This window comes from Megalobrama amblycephala, linkage group LG1 (assembly GCF_018812025.1).
Source record: "Megalobrama amblycephala isolate DHTTF-2021 linkage group LG1, ASM1881202v1, whole genome shotgun sequence".
In the NCBI taxonomy this organism is placed as follows: Eukaryota; Metazoa; Chordata; class Actinopteri; order Cypriniformes; family Xenocyprididae; genus Megalobrama; species Megalobrama amblycephala.
Window position 1 is genome coordinate 3,964,871 of NC_063044.1, and position 16,567 is coordinate 3,981,437.

At 36.8% G+C, this 16,567-nt stretch overlaps 2 protein-coding genes across 2 annotated transcripts in view; both read left to right on the forward strand.

Moving 5' to 3' along the window:
- Positions 1–5,518, forward strand: part of LOC125250441 (potassium channel subfamily T member 2) — a 96,393-nt gene extending 90,875 nt beyond the window's left edge. Inside the window, exons 26-30 of the mRNA XM_048163018.1 lie at positions 34–117; positions 251–379; positions 912–1,305; positions 2,464–2,575; positions 5,193–5,518. Coding sequence (XP_048018975.1) covers positions 34–117; positions 251–379; positions 912–1,305; positions 2,464–2,575; positions 5,193–5,310 — 837 coding nt within the window. The 3' untranslated portion in view covers positions 5,311–5,518. The remainder of the gene's footprint in view (positions 1–33; positions 118–250; positions 380–911; positions 1,306–2,463; positions 2,576–5,192) is intronic.
- A 6,011-nt stretch (positions 5,519–11,529) lies between these two features.
- On the forward strand, positions 11,530–13,637 carry LOC125249374 (C-factor-like). Its single transcript, XM_048161662.1, has 6 exons — positions 11,530–11,713; positions 11,801–11,855; positions 11,975–12,162; positions 12,720–12,881; positions 12,990–13,100; positions 13,353–13,637. The coding sequence occupies exons 1-6, from the start codon at positions 11,570–11,572 to the stop codon at positions 13,464–13,466; spliced, it is 774 nt and encodes a 257-aa protein (XP_048017619.1). The 5' UTR covers positions 11,530–11,569; the 3' UTR covers positions 13,467–13,637.
- Positions 13,638–16,567: the final 2,930 nt, after the last annotated feature.

Genomic DNA, 16,567 nt, shown 5'->3' on the forward strand with positions numbered 1-16,567 from the left:
GTGTGTGTGTGTGTGTGTGTGTGTGTGTTTTAGTCCTTTGTGAAGGACTACATGATCTCCATCACCAGACTGCTGCTAGGTCTGGACTCCATGCCTGGATCTGGCTTCCTGTGTGCTGTGAGTGTCAGCGGCCCATCCCTTAATCCATAATGAGACTATTGCATATATCTAGACAATTATGCCAATAATGATGGTGGTTATAATGAAATTTAGGACATTTATGTTGATATTACCCTGATATACCTTGTAGATGAAAATCACAGAGGAGGATTTGTGGATTCGCACTTACGGCCGCCTCTACCAGAAGCTGTGCTCATCGACAGGAGACATTCCCATCGGCATCTACCGCACTGAAGCACATAAACTGCCTGTCTCAGAGGTACATTACCAGCCAAATTCAAATTTGATCGGAAATATATATAGTTTAAAATGTGTAATTTATTCCTGTGATGAAAGCTGAATTTTTAGCATAATATTCATTGTCACATGATCCTTCAGAAAACATTCTAATATGCTGATTTGTTGCTCAAGAAATGTTTTTCATTATTATCAATGCTGAAAACAGTTGTGTACTTTATAATTTTGTGGAAAACGTGATACACTACCATTCAAATGTTTGGGCTAAGTAAAATGGGGGAAAAAAGAAATTAATACTTTTATTCAGCAACATTTATAATGTTACAAAAGATTTTTATTACAAATAAATGCTGTTCATTGAGCTTTCTTTTTATCAAAGAATCCCCAAAAAAATAAAAAATAAATATTAAGCAGCAAAAACACTTATTTTAAATTCTAATAATATATCACAATATATAAGTGGTGAGCAAAAGGTACTTCTTTCAAATCCATTAAACAATTCCAAACTTTTGAGTACCTGCATGTGGCTCTTTCTGTCATTGTTCTTGTTACAGTGTTTCTGTGGAGGATTGAGTCCATTCTGTGGCTTGTCTCAGTCTCAGGTGTCCATCACGGTGGAGGATTACGAGGATACGCGTGAGCCCCGTGAGCCTCTGCTCTGCCGCTCCGGTCTTCACCGTAACTCAACATCATCTGAACCGCCCCCCTCGTCCTCCTCCTCATCACAGGCTATGGACCACCCGCTCCTGAGGAGGAAGAGCATGCAGTGGGCACGTCGATTGAGTCGTAAAGGTGGACGGAACTCCAGCGGAGCCAAGGGAGTTGGAAGCGCCGCGGAGCGCATCAGCCAGCAGAGACTCAACCTGTTCCGGCGCTCCGAGAGGCAGGAGCTCAACGCTTTGGTCCGCACACGCATGAAGCACTTGGGGCTCTCGCCATCTGGATTTAGTGAGTGTGCACACCGCTTCTTCATCACACTGGGTGATGTAGCTAAAAATATAATATTGCATATACTATCTTTCTGGAACCATCATTTCAACCAAACAGCCATTAAAGCTGAGTAGATTTTGAACTTTCTATTCATCAGCGTTTCCTAAAAAAAATGGTTTACATAAAAAATTTCAGCAGCACAACTGTTTTCAACATTGATAATAATAAGAAATGTTTCTTAAGCAGGAAATCGTCTCGGGTTACTGATGTAACCCTTGTTCCCTGAGTAAGGGAACGAGACGCTTCGTGAATGACGTGATGGGAACCCATCACATCATTGACGTAGCGTCGATAGTTCCCACGAAAGGGAACTGCTTATTAAAATGATTTATGAATTTCTGTATTTTTAATCAAATGAAAGCAAGAGAGATCTTTCAAAAACAACAACAAAAAAAAAAATACAGACCTTTTAAATAGTAGCGTATAACAGTAAAGTGTAATAAAATACAACAATTATTATATTACATAATATATAAAATTATGTTTTATATTAACGATAATATCAATGTCCTCTTGATGCACCAATGCACTAGATGCTTCTTTCGGGTCATTTTACGCTCAAAAAATATTTAGGCCTAAAATTAAGATTAATGCACTTGAATTGGATATTAAATTTCAATCCATTTGGAATACAGAGTTTTAGCATAAACTAATACATTTAATGTGATGCATAATTGTCAGCAATATATATATATATATATATATATATATATATATATATATATGGTTTATTTTTGGTTTATTATTTACTGTTTACATATTTTAGATTTAAATAATCATTTTCAAATGCATTTATTCAAATTTTCTAGAATCAGCATCATTCTGTTAATTGTGAAAACAATTAAATGTATTCAGTTACAAAATATGAACATGGTTGAAATATGGAACATGCAATATTCACTTAGTTAAAATGTATGATATTGAATTAGATTTATTGATGATAAATATAAGGCTGGTTATTGTGTATTTAAAGCGCATTCAGTTTATTTGTACTATTATAGAATACATACCTGTTTCATGTGCGTATGACTGACAAATATGCATCACATTAAGTTCATTAGTTTGTTTCTGTATGTTCATATTTGGTATCTTATGTTTGGACTTTGTGATTTATAGTCTTGTGTCCTGCTCTTCTTATGTCAGATGGGATGACGGACCAGGGCAACAGACTTTCCTATATTCTTATCAACCCTTCCCCTGACACACGCCTGGAGCTCCATGATGTCGTGTGAGTATGATGACTTCACAATGTAGCATTTTAAGGCTTACAAAATGAATATTTATAAATGATAAAACTTACCTGTTACACTTTATTTTGATGGTCACCTTTAGACATTCTGTTGACTATAAGTAACATTGCAACTAACTATCATTAGAGTATTAGTTGAGTATTAGTAGACTGTTAGGAGTAGGGTTAGTAGAATAAGAGGTTATTGGTTAGTAGAATAAGTTGACATGTAGTTACTTCTAGTCAGTAGAATGTCTGTTGGGGAAGCATCAAAATCAAGTGTAAGCAGATGTTAAGCAGTCAGTCTACTAATACTCTACTGATACTATAATGTGAGTTAGTTATAGTCAACAGAATACCAAAATAAAGTGTTACCACCTTAACTCTATTGCATGTATCCTTTGTAGAGAATGTAAATCTCATAGTGCACTGAGAGAAATGTTGATCACAGTGCTAAAATAATTTCATTTGCAAGGTTGTTCAAATATACACTCTAAAAATGCTGTGTTAAATGTTGGGTTGAAAATGGACAAACCCAGCGATTGGATTGTTTTAACCTAGTGGTTGGGTTAAATGTTTGCCCAACCTGCTGAGTAGTTTTATTTAACTCTACTATTGTTTAAAAAATACTGTATTGCTTGCTTAAAATCAACCCAAATTATTAGGAAATTAACATTTGTGACCCTGGACCACGAAACCAGTCATAAGTCGCAATAGCCAACAATACACTGTATGGGTCAAAATTATCGATTTTTTTTTAATGCCAAAAATCATTAGGATATTAAGTAAAGATCATGTTCCATGAAGATATTTTGTAAATTTTGTACCGTAAATATATTAAAAAATTATTTTTGTGAGTGGATATGTGTTGCTAAGGACTTCATTTGGACAACTTTAAAGGTGATTTTCTCAATATTTAGATTTTTTTGCAACCCCAGATTCCAGATTTTCAAATAGTTGTATCTCGGTCAAATATTTTCCTATCCTAACAAACCATACATCAATGGAAAGCTTATTTATTCAGCTTTCAAAATGTTTATGCCTGGTTTTGTGGTCCATCGTCACATTTATTAATATTTGGAATTTATTTATTTAGGATAAACCCCTTGAGATGTAACATCTCGTTTTCGAGGGGGTCCCAACATTCAAAATTACACAATCCTAACATACAAACATCATAAATTATAACTAACAATACAAACACAACAGCACACACACCAAAAAAAAAAAAAAAAAAAAAAAAAAAAAAACAGCACAGCGACAGTCTCAAGGGTAACATGTACAATCGTTCTTAAAATAAGATGTTACACATTGTTTAAACAGCCCAAATGATGTAATGGATCTAATATCTACAGGTAAATTATTCCAATCCAATATGTTTAATAAAAGAACATTCATTAATAAGTTTAATGAATAATAATTAAAAAATAAACATTTATTACATCGCTTATTAATGAATGTCACCTTTTGATTATTATTGTAGCCTCTAGTAATTATGTGTCCGATTTTTAATTTCCAACCTATTTTGGGTTCATTTTAAGCCAGCCATATTTTTAAACAATAGTTGAGTTAAAGGGTTAGTTCACCCAAAAATCTAAGTTCTGTCATTTATTACTCACCCTCATGCCGTTTCACATCCATAAGACCTTCGTTAATCTTCGGAACACATATTAAGATATTTTTGTTGAAATCCGATGACTCAGTGAGGCCTTCATAGGGAGCAATGACATTTCCTCTCTCAAGATCCATTAATGTACTGAAAACATATTTAAATCAGTTCATGTGAGTACAGTGGTTCAATATTAATATTATAATGCGACGAGAATATTTTTGGAGCGCCAAAGTCACATGATTTCAGCCGTTGCCAATTTGACATGCGATCCGAATCATGATTCAATACACTGATTAATTTGTGCTCCGATGCTTCATAAAGCAGTGTTTTGAAATCGGCCATCACTAAATAAGTCGTTTTGTTTTTTTTGCCGCTCCAAAAATATTCTCGTCGCTTTATAATATTAATATTGAACCGCTGTACTCACATGAACTGATTTAAATATGTTTTTAGTACATTAATGGATCTTGAGAGAGGAAATGTCATTGCTCCCTATGAAGGCCTCACGGAGCCATCGGATTTCAACTAAAATATCTTAATTTGTGTTCCAAAGATTAATGAAGGTCTTACAGGTGTGGAACGACATGAGGGTGAGTAATTAATGACAGAATTTTCATTTTTGGGTGAACTAACCCTTTAAATAAAACTACCCAGCATGTTGGGCAAACATTTAACCCAGCCGCTGGTTTAAAACAACCCAATCGCTGGGTTTATCCATTTTCAACCCAACTTGTTTTTAACCCAGCATTTTTTAGAGTGTAAGCTTTATTTTTGTAATTTTGCTAGTAATTTTGTAATTTTGCTTGCCACTAGTGTCGCAGAAACGACATACTTCACTTTTAAATCCAATTCAAAATTCTAATTAAAAATGAGTATAGTACCCAATATTTATGTACGCAATATTTTTATGCATATTAGATTGTTGTAGTCTGTTCAGGAAACACCCATTTGGCTGTTTGTGCAACAAAGCTTAACTCATCTCATTAACTGTGGTCATTCCTTCAGGTATTTGATCAGACCAGATCTTCTGTCACCAGTGCCTAACCAGGCCGGCACTCGCAAGCCTAGCGCAGGGCCAGCGGAGGGACACAGATTTGACACACAGGACAGCACTCATCTATGAACGCAATGACCACAGGCCACCAGCACAAGAATCACCTGCCGGCATAGATGCGGCATACTGATGTTTGTGCGTGTGTACAGCTGAGAGAGAGAGGAATACCTGTGCAGATGGGACTGTGAGCTGAATCTACACTGTAAAAAGTGATCTTGCTTTTCATTGCCTTCACTCAACTTTCATGTCATCTAATCAATACAACTGAAATTGTTGAGAAAAAAAAAGATTTTTTAAAGGTTTCGTTGAATTAACTAAAGGATGCATTTCACAAAACTGGTCCTTGTCATATTTCATGCCAAAATTAAAAGAAAGAAAAAAATGAGTACTGTCAAATGATTAATTGCGATTAATCGCATCCAAAAAAAAAAAAGTTTGTGTTTACATAATATGTGTGTGTACTGTGTATATGTATTATGTATATAGAAATACACACACATCCATGTGTATATATTTAAAAAAATATATATTATATTACATTATATTATATATTACAAACTTTTATTTTGGATGCGATTAATCGTGATTAATCATTTGACAGCACTAAAAAAATATGTAAACTTTGCATAAACATGTTTTTAGGACCACTTTTAGATGTTTTGAATGACAATCAAACACATTTCCCCTCCCAAATAATCATTATTATAATACGTATGAACATTCAGCTTTTTATCCTTGTAATTATCATCATTAGTGATAATTTTCATTAAATTCCAATTTTACTGTTTTTTAATAAAACAGTTGTGTAATACAATATTTTTTTTATCTAAATCAGAATAAATTACAGTGCAAGAAATACTACCATGATGCATTATACCGTCACGGTTTAGGCAAGGGAAGAGGAGCAAGGGATATTAATTGCAGCTAGTGATGGTTGCTTTCGAAACACACTTCGTAAAGCTTTGAAACCTTCACAAATATTTAGTTTGAACCAGTGATTTGAAAAAAAAAAAATTAATTAATGAATTAAATGAAGAAAAAAAACTGTATTGCCATAACCGCTTATTATAAATGCTTCTGGGATTGTTATTTATTTCGGTAAATGATACATTTTATACTAAAATCTGCAGGACAGTTGCCTTCCAGGACCGAGGTTGGACGCCCCTGCCTTATAGCTTTGTTTCAGTAACTAGGAATCTTTAAATGAAAGTAGGTAGAATGTTTAAGTTAAAAGTTTAAAAGTGTCAGTGTATAAAATCTGTACAAACCAAGAGTCAAATTTCAAGATGAAAATTTTTTTCAACATGTTCTACACTAAAAGTCATGTTTCTGTAGGTCAAGAAACATTCACGAGTAGATGCACAGTAGCAAAATAAAAGATTAAAATGTAAATATATGATAGAGACTCAAGACAATGCAACTGAAAACAACTGAAAATTTTAAAATACTAATAGTTTTGACTCAATTTTTTTTTTTGTCTACACTTTATAATTTGAGTATTCAAGCCGAACATTATCTGTTGAATCTCTTTTAAAAATATTAAATGCATTTTTTTTTTTTTAAACAAAGTTCTCCAAATAAAATACTGGATTAACTTGATATCATTTTAAATCATATCAGTGCAACTGGATTTCAAACTTTTGTACATTTAAGCAACAAATCACTTTTTGCAGTGTAACCTAATCCTTATTTTCTTACAAAAGGATTTTCCAACGCATGGACCTTCGAAAAACTAATTTACATTTGATTTATGCATCAAATTATTTTTGATGCGAGACAGAAGAGGCCACGTAAGTGCATTTAATGATGTAACTTGTATTAGTCTCTGTGCATGTGTGTTGAATAGCCAGCACTGCCAATCTTGACTTGGACTGCCAAAGGAACATGTTGCCAAATGTATGTGGAAGGGGTTTGTTCTGTTGCTCATGTGCTTTCAGTGTCTGTCAGCCGCTCCGCAGACCCTGGGACGATTAGTCAGGCTGTATCAGAATGGCGGCGCTCGTATGTTTCGTGAACGTTTTCTAATGTTCTCACTTCTCAAACTCTCTCTGGACTTGCATATTGCTTTGCAAGCAGCAAGGCAAGCAAAATGGAGTTTATTAAATGGCTCCTGGCCCAAACGAATGATCCACAATCCATGGCATCTGTTCGATTTTCTCAGAGGAGGCTTCGGGAACAAGCCTACTGTGTCTTCAATGACATTTTGAAGTCATCGTCTTTGAGCAAAATTTTATTCTTTCTGTGAAATTCTGTGAAAGTCTCCGTTTGATGTTTGCATTGATAAGATCATCTGTTCAGCTATGGGTTTGTGGGTTTGTTTTTTCCCTTCTATTGAGATGTTAATGCCTTTGCCAAGGCTGTTTTTTTGTCATTTCCCTGACAGCAACATAGTGACGGCACAGATCCAGCCCACATCTGGTCTGCGTATAAACCACATGTACCAGATGAGGGCCGGATCTGGGCCAGACTATGTTGCTGTCTGGGTTGTCAGTTTTTAGATCCTGTTGCTGGCATGCATGCAAAAGATCATGCATGTATAGACCAGGGATTTGTTCGTCCTGCCATAAATACAGGAGTGAGCGAGAATGTACCGTCCCATTGCGCTGTGTTGATAGTGCACTATTGCCTTGATTCAGTGCCATTCAAACACACAAGCATAATAAAATCAGCCAAACTGATGACTTGCCTCTCGTGATTCCATGTGCAACTTCACTAAAGGGTTACCAAGTCCTCCAAGCAAAACAGCTCACCCACACCATGACCCCTTTTTTTGATGTAAATATGCAGCTCACACATTACTAAGGATATTTTTGGACACACTGCTCTTTTTAACTAGTGTGAACTCATATTTTGGTAAACAGAGAGAATGATTCACAATAATTGAAACTGCAAAAGCACTCAAATGCATGTTCCATTATTCTTACAGATTTCCCTTTTTGACATTGTTTTATCTAAAAGTCATGGTCTGATTGATTAAGAACATACAGATGATTTTAAATAGGTGTGTACCCCAGATAACATCCTATTCTATGTCAGTCTCCTATGGCCAGACTTCTGGAGTGTCAAATTAGCAACTTTTCTGTGAAAAAAGGTTGTTTATTGTCAGTAGTGTAGTGATGTTCAGGTTTGCCAGGTTTTCACAACAAAACACGTCCCGTGGGGTAAAATCCCACGGCAACACTGTTAAAGTAGCCCAAATTTCACGGGAAAACCGCAAACTTGGCAACACTGATAGTGTATGAAGCACAACACACACAGAAGTCACTTAAATCAAGAAACTTTCTGTTGGTCAACGTGGAAATTCCATACAACCGACTTGAACCCGTTGCAGAATCTGCATTGGGAAATCTTACGTCCCCCTGATCGTGTGGATTCCTAATGAAATAACTGGATTTCGCCAATGAAAATTCACCAAACAACTGTAATTGTGATGCATCTTTACCAAGGCCAAGAACCGCCAACTTAGGCACTGTTCACACAGAAAAAACAACTGAAACACTGTTCAATTCCATTTTCTATGTAAACATGCACTAGATGTAATCACAATTTGGGATTTTGCAATGTTTCTGTGGGAATTTTTGTCCATCCAGTAGAGCAATAGTGAGGTCAGGCACTGTTGGACGAGAAAGCCTTACTCACAATCTCCACTCCAGTTCATCCCAAAGATCTTTGATGGGGTTGAGTTCAGGACTCTGTTCGGGCCAGTCACGTAACCTTTATTTCTATTTATGTTAGATGTTCCATTTATTTGCGATCACAGGAATGCACAAAACAACTCCAATAAGGCGTTTAAGTCCAAAGGCTTAAAATATTCATAAAATATCACATTTCTTTAGAAAGAGTAACCATTTATATTAATTTTCCACAAACCATGCACTCTGAGGAGGTTTGAGCGATCTCTCTTGTCTCACTTTTATCCTTTCATCCAAAGCATCCTTTCATGTCCTTTCATATTATATATATTATTATTTTGCCTACCTTCTGTGTTGTCTTCATGACACAATGTTATGTTTCTTTCTCATGATTTAAACTTTACTCAACTTCTGTTATATCATGCAACTGCATTATCCATGACTTCTGGATTAGGCAAATGTCCATCGTCCATTTAATTGTGACCTCGTATTGATTATTTGTTGTATCATTGTACCTTGTAAAGCATCCTTGAGCCTGGGAAAGGCACTATATAAATTAAACATATTATTATTATATCTCATGATATATTCCTGCCCTAGCATGTACTAGCATGCTTGCCTTTGGCCAAACAGTGGAAACATGGCTATTCTTGTTCAATAAACCAGCTTGAGATGATTTGTGCTTTGTGATTAAACGATGTTTAAACGATGCACAATTAATACTAAGGGGACCAAAACATGGCAAGAAAATATCCCCCACACCATTACACCACAACCAGCAGTCTGAACCATCGATACAAGGATGGATCCATGCTTTCATGTTGTTTATGCTAAATTCTGACCCTACCATCCGAATGTCACAGTAGAAATGAAGATTCATCAGACCAGGCAATGTTTCTCAGATCTCACCCCCCATTGACTATCATAGTATTTATATTTCCTACTATGGTACTCAATGGGGCGGCTGCTTGGTTACAAACATTCTTCCAAATATCTTCCTTTGTGTACATCAGAACAAAGAAATTTATATAGGTTTGGAACAACTTGAGGGTGAGTAAATGATGACAGAATTTTCATTTTTGGGTGAACTATCCCTTTAAAGGATTAGTTCGCTTTCAAATAAAATGTTCCTGATAATTTACTCACCCCCATGTCATCCAAGATGTTCATGTATTTCTTTCGTCAGTTGAAAAGGGGGCGGGTGCCCTAGAACGTGTTTTCACAAGATGTAATATAAGTCTAAGGTGTCCCCTGAATGTGTCTGTGAAGTTTCAGCTCAAAATACCCCCATAGATTTTTTTTAATAAATTTTTTTAACTGCCTATTTTGGGGGCATCATTAAATATGCACCGATTCAAGCTGCGGCCCCTTTAATTCCTCACGCTCCCCGCCCCCGAGCTCACAACTGCCTTAAACAGCATAAACAAAGTTCACACAGCTAATATAACCCTCAAAATGGATCTTTACAAAATGTTCATCATGCATGCTGCATGCATGCACCGGATCATGTGAGTATGGTATTTATTTGGATGTTTACATTTGATTCTGAATGAGTTTGATAGTGCTCTGTGGCTAAAGCTAACATTACACACTGTTGTAGAGATTTATAAAGAATGAGGCTGTGTTTATGAATAATACAGACTGCAAGTGTTTAAAAATGAAAATAGCGACGGCTCTTGTCTCCGTGAATACAGTAAGAAACGATGGTAACTTTAACCACATTTAACAGTACATTAGCAACATGCTAACGAAACATTTAGAAAGACAATTCACAAATATCACTAAAAATATCATGTTATCATGGATCATGTCAGTTATTATTGCTCCATCTGCCATTTTTCGCTATTGTTCTTGCTTGCTTACCTAGTCTGATGATTCAGCAGTGCACAGATCCAGACGTTAATACTGGCTTGTCTAATGCCTTGAACATGAGCTGGCATATGCAAATATTGGGGGCGTACATATTAATGATCCTTACTGTTACGTAACAGTCGGTGTTATGATGAGATTCGCCTGTTCTTTGGAGGTCTTTTAAACAAATGAGATTTATATAAGAAAGAGGAAACAATGGAGTTTGAGACTCACTGTATGTCATTTCCATGTACTGAACTCTTGTTATTTAACTGTGCCAAGGTCAATTTAATTTTAAATTCTATGGCACCTTTAATTTATTTTTGACTGAAGAAAGAAGGACATGGACATCTTGGATGACTTGGGGGTGAGTAAATTATCAGGAAAATTTTATTTGAAAGTGAACTAATCCTTTGAATCACCTTTCTTCATCTGATGCTTGTTAACATGAAAAATGCAATGGTGAAAAATTCCAGTTCTACTACTACACAGAGTTTTGCAGATGTTTTTATGTTTGTTTTTTTGTAGAGACTGCACCTTTATTTGAATAAGCAACCACTATATTCCACCCAGGTGTATAATTGTTGCATTAACAAGCAGAAACAAGCAGTCATTGTTAGTATTTGAATTGATATCAACAGTCAAAATGAAAAATGTCATCATGCCTTTTTTTCCATTCATTTCTCCATCTCTGTTTATCGTTTCCTCTTAACCTCAATAACACATACAGTATGACACAGCACAATCCACCAGTGCAAAATGGGCATGGAGATCACTTGAGTTCACATAAAAAGCACGGCTAGAGGCAGATTTGGTGACAGAAGCAGCCTGATAACTTTAAGAACATGGCAGCATTGAAAGCATGCAAAATCCTTATCACAGGAGCCAACCGGGGCTTGGGCTTAGAAATTGTTAAGCAACTCTCTGAGGATTCTTGTCAAAAACATATTTTTGCTACCTGTCGTGATCCAGATGGGTCAAAGTCTGAGGTGAGTTTTAAAGAACCAACATAATTAGAAAATACTAGGAGAAATCCTAATTTGCCTTGTTTAACTTTGCATATTATCTTTCTTAAGGCATTGAGAGAGCTGGCAAAAAAGCATCCAAATGTGATTACAATCATACGTCTTGGTAAATGTTATTGTGTCTTTCTTGATGCATTTTAAATTTCCGCTGTTAATGGATTTTGAGATTTACCATTTCATTGCATTGATTTAGTTTAGCACTTCTACTTGTTCTGTTATTCTTAGATGCTGATGATCCAAGCAGTATCGAAGAGTCTGCCAAGAAAGTGGGTTCTCTACTGGGAAAGAACGGTTTGAACCTTCTAGTGAATAATGCTGCAATCGTGGCAAATGGCACCGTTCAGACCAGCAGTGTTGAGGACATGAAGAACACCTTCAACACCAACGTGATAGGACCCTTACTAATCATTAGGGTAATGTAGAAAGGATTATTCAGAGCTCTGAAACAACAATTTCTCCAATGAAAGTCATAAAATTATGCAATGTGTTAGTGCAGTGGCTTGCTGGCTAAATCTTTAGCTGTTAAAATGATTGTTTCTGGGGAAGAACTAGTCACTGGATGTGCCAGAGTTTGTAAGGTCTATGGCACTGTGCCAAAATAAACATGTGAAACAAGCCTTAGCTGGTCTTTCAGCTTAATCAGACCATAGTCCCAAAGACACTGCTGCACCATTATTTAAGTGAGCTACCATTTAGTTGATCAGTGGATTATAGTTGCTGCAGATCACTAAGTAGTTGATGCGTTGGGTCTGTATCTAGTCATGAATCATGATATTGCCCTATCAATAAGTCTACTTCCTTTCTACACTAGCTTTACTATGGTAAAATGAATTAGCCTATTTTTCAGAATAATCTACTGTATGCATCACTTTGTGCCAATAGTTTAGAGTCATTTTAACACTACTCTCACTGAGTATGTGTCAAATAAACTTTTAATACAGTCACATGTAACTCTTTCTCTTTTATGTAGGAGTACCTACCATATCTACAAATAGCAGCCAAAGCCAGTGGGACCCCAGGCATGTCCTGTAATAAAGCAGCTTTCATCAACATATCCACTATTGCAGGTTCCATGACCAGAATGCCTTCCATATACAACCAATTTCCAACATTGCCATATGCCGTGAGCAAGGTACACAGAAGTCCTGCTTAGGCTCTATTTAAACAGGGTGTAATTCATTGCCCGTGAAGTATTAATGGCATGAGTTGATGGATATCTCAAATGCTGTTTACCTAACAGGCAGGATTTAACATGCTGTCTGTTTTGGCTGCTGAGGAGTTAAAGGCAGATGAGATCCTCTGCATGGCCCTTCATCCAGGATGGGTGAAGACTGATCTGGGTGGAGAAGATGTGAGTGTAGATTCCTTAAGTCCATGTTCTATTTAATTTTGCTTTCAATTACAGACATTTCAATTTTAGAAATATGCTTATAATCTACTATTGGCATTAAACTAGTTTTCCTTTATTCGCTAAGAGTGATATGATCACACAAATCCATTGCATCACATTGGTGTGTTTATGCCATAATTAATTGTAGATTGAAGCTATATTTATTTTTAATATTGCATATTATGAGTCTCATGCATGTTTGATTTTCAAAAGGCAATACTTGAACCAAAAGAAAGTGTGGAGGGGATGTTGCGTGTCATTGGTAGCCTTACTGAAAAGCAGCATGGTGGATTCCTGGACTACACTGGAGAAACGGTGCCCTGGTAAACCAGAAGAACAAATTCTCTCCCATATCAGAGGTCCAAACTGTCCTTTTTTATCTAGTTGTCATAAAAGGACACACCTAATCATTAGCACTTAATTTCTGGACACAAATGTTTATGACACACATGACATTGTTATAGCTTATGGTATTTCAAACAATAAAACAATCTGTTCCAAAAGCAGTACTGTCCCCTTTTTATGTGATATATGCTGAAATGACTGTGCTTATCAACTACATGAACTGTTGAATCAGGGAGAGAAGTTAATAAACAAAACAGTCTCTGTAGTGCAGTATACTAGTATAACAAGTTTAACATGTAACACCTACAGCTTAGCATCAGCTAGGAAATCAGTTACTTGAGTTAACCATCATACCCTTAGCACTCTTTATACAGGCAGAGAAACATGGATTTGCAGTTATCATTTTGTGTCAAACTGTTGGATTTTGAGGTAAAATCATATCATATGTATTGTATTGTTATATATGTTGTTTAACACTCATCAATTAAATATTTACCATCTTATATTCTGCATAATTGGGTGTTTTTAAATAAACACTGACAAAAACTACACAAGTTTTAGGGCTGGACAATATGACGATATAAATAACATTGATATACTGTAAGTGATTACTCGGATTTAAACCTACCTACATTGTAGTTATATAAAATATTCACAGGCAGATTTGCTTTATGTGTTTCCCCGGCGTCGAAATCAGGCACATATAAATGTCAGGAAACACGACTCCTGGCTGCATGTCAATATCCATGGATTCGGTTTATTTGACAAGTTGTAAGGAACCCTTTCGAGTTCAACCTTTAGTGTAATCGTTTGTTTTACTCAATTATTCACAGTTTCCCCTATTAAATCCAGTCATGCAGCAGGTTCTTTTACCACTCATTCCAGCTGAGGGAGCGCGTTCCAGAGTACCCTCTATAAAGCACATATATGAAACAGAAATTCTAAAAATTTACAGAATATTCAGCTGTTGATAAACATAAAAACATATAAACATATAAAACTAAATGATGGAACTATCAGAATAAACATTCTAAACATAAAGTATATGATAATGCAACTGCAGTCCAGATTTGTTAAGAGCTTTAAGATAAGAGCTCTTGAACTGGCAATGTCATGAAACTTCATTTAGATCCCTATGGAGAGGAAATAATATTATAGTGTGTTGTGCATAAAAAGAAGTAGTTGACGATCTAACTGCAGTTTGAATTAATGCTTTAAGTAATCTTCGAAGAAATCCAAGAAGTTGAAGAATATAACATAAATGCTAAAGCTTTGCAACAACCCACAGAGAACTAAAGAAACAGTGGATTGCATACAGATGAAATCAGGCAACTTAATAGGAAGCAGGTGTGCATAATAAGTAAGGATGTAACCAAACAAGAGCATACTTAAACAAGGAAACCGATCAAACTAGGCAGTAAACAAATTATGAATACTGATTCATTAAATAAACTTCAAAATAAGAGTTTTTGTAATGGAAAATGCAACAGAAACAGAAGCACGTAACTTTATCCCTACTAAACTATTAAATAAAAAAGTGCAGGTAAGTGGAGGTCATGGTCTACTTTTGGGGAACGGAAGGGTGAGCAAATGCATGGTATGGCAGGACTGGCAGAGCTGATGACTATAGCGGAAGAGGAGACCTCAGTGGTGGAGCCAGCAGAGGAGGAGACTATGGCGGAAGAAAGGACCATAGTGAAGCCCACAACTCAATCAGCTGAGAGAAAGACTGTGGCAGAGCCAAAGGGATGGAAATCCACAGCGAAGCCTGAGGGACCACTGACCAAGGTGGAGCCAAAAGAGTCAGAAGACCAAGGTGGAGCAGAAATAGGAGGAGACCAAGGCAAAGTCGGAGGGATGGAGGACCAGGATGATGTTGGAAGCTTGGCGGACCAAGGTGGAGCCAGGGGATTGGAGCACTGAGGTGGAGTCACTGGGACCAAGGACAACAGAGAAGCTGGAAGAATGGAGGAACCAAGTGGAACCATAGGGGTGAAGGGCCAATGTATAACCGAGGCATCAGAGATCCATGGTGGAGCCGAAGGGTCATGGGGCCCAGGTGGAGTAATGTGTTCAGAGGGACAAGGTGGAGCTGGAGGGTTGAAATGTCTAAGCTGAGAGGCTGGGAGTTCACAGGGTTGGACCGGGACCAGTAGAGGAGGAAGGGCTACGGACCTGGGTGAAACCAGGGAGTTCAATGGGTTGGACAGGACCAGGGGCAGAGGAAAGGAAAGGGATATGAATGGAACAAGAGACTCAATCCGAACAGGTTCAACAGAGGAGGAATTGCAATAAGAGTCGGAATTAAATACAGGATGGACAGGTCAATAAACACTGGCTCTGGGACAGATAAGGTGGTGAGCACTGGTTCCAGGACAGACAAAGCGGTGGGTGCTGGCTCCAGAATGAACAAGGCCTCTGGATGAGTGTTTGTGATGAGCGGGTATGTTGACTCAGGGTCCGTGGCGGACTTGTGCACTGACTCAGGGTCCGTACATAGCTGTGTGTTTGCTCAGGATCCAGGGCAGATTTGAGCTCTGGGGCTGGTGTGGACATGGGATGGTCGAGATCTTCCTTCAACTCACCCACTGAGAAGGAGGATCCACATTGAAGCACCCACTCCACATAATCACAGAAGGTAATAACAGACAAATCTGTTTCAAGCAACAAACAGACCATCGAGGAAATGAACAAAGAGATGGGCATAACAAGTAACCATGGAAAAAAAAAAAAAAAACATATTTCAATACCAAACAAGGAAACTGATCAAACCAGGAAGTAACAGAAACAGAAACTACGAATACAGGCACATTGGAATCAAGTCAATTTCACAGTAAGAGTCTTTAGAGAAGAATGGCACAGAAAAACATATTACAAAATTATCATATAAAGTAATATAATATAAATTATGCAGGACTTCTTGTTTGCATGCTTGTGTACGGAATAGTAACACTCTTCCTGCGGAGCGCAGTCTTCGCCATAAAGTCGTTTTAGCCCATCAATGCTTTAGCACTCTAGTTTAGCTATTTTTAATGAAAAAATGGCCTTGAAATTTAAATAATCCAAGAAAGAAGACATTGAGG

Bases quoted from the DNA above. Each gene is read 5' to 3' on its own strand.
- LOC125249374 (XM_048161662.1), top strand. From the start codon at position 11,570: ATGGCAGCATTGAAAGCATGCAAAATCCTTATCACAGGAGCCAACCGG. The intron at 11,714-11,800 runs GTGAGTTTTAAA...ATCTTTCTTAAG, and splicing joins CAGATGGGTCAAAGTCTGAG to GCATTGAGAGAGCTGGCAAA. The intron at 12,882-12,989 runs GTACACAGAAGT...TTTACCTAACAG, and splicing joins TGCCATATGCCGTGAGCAAG to GCAGGATTTAACATGCTGTC.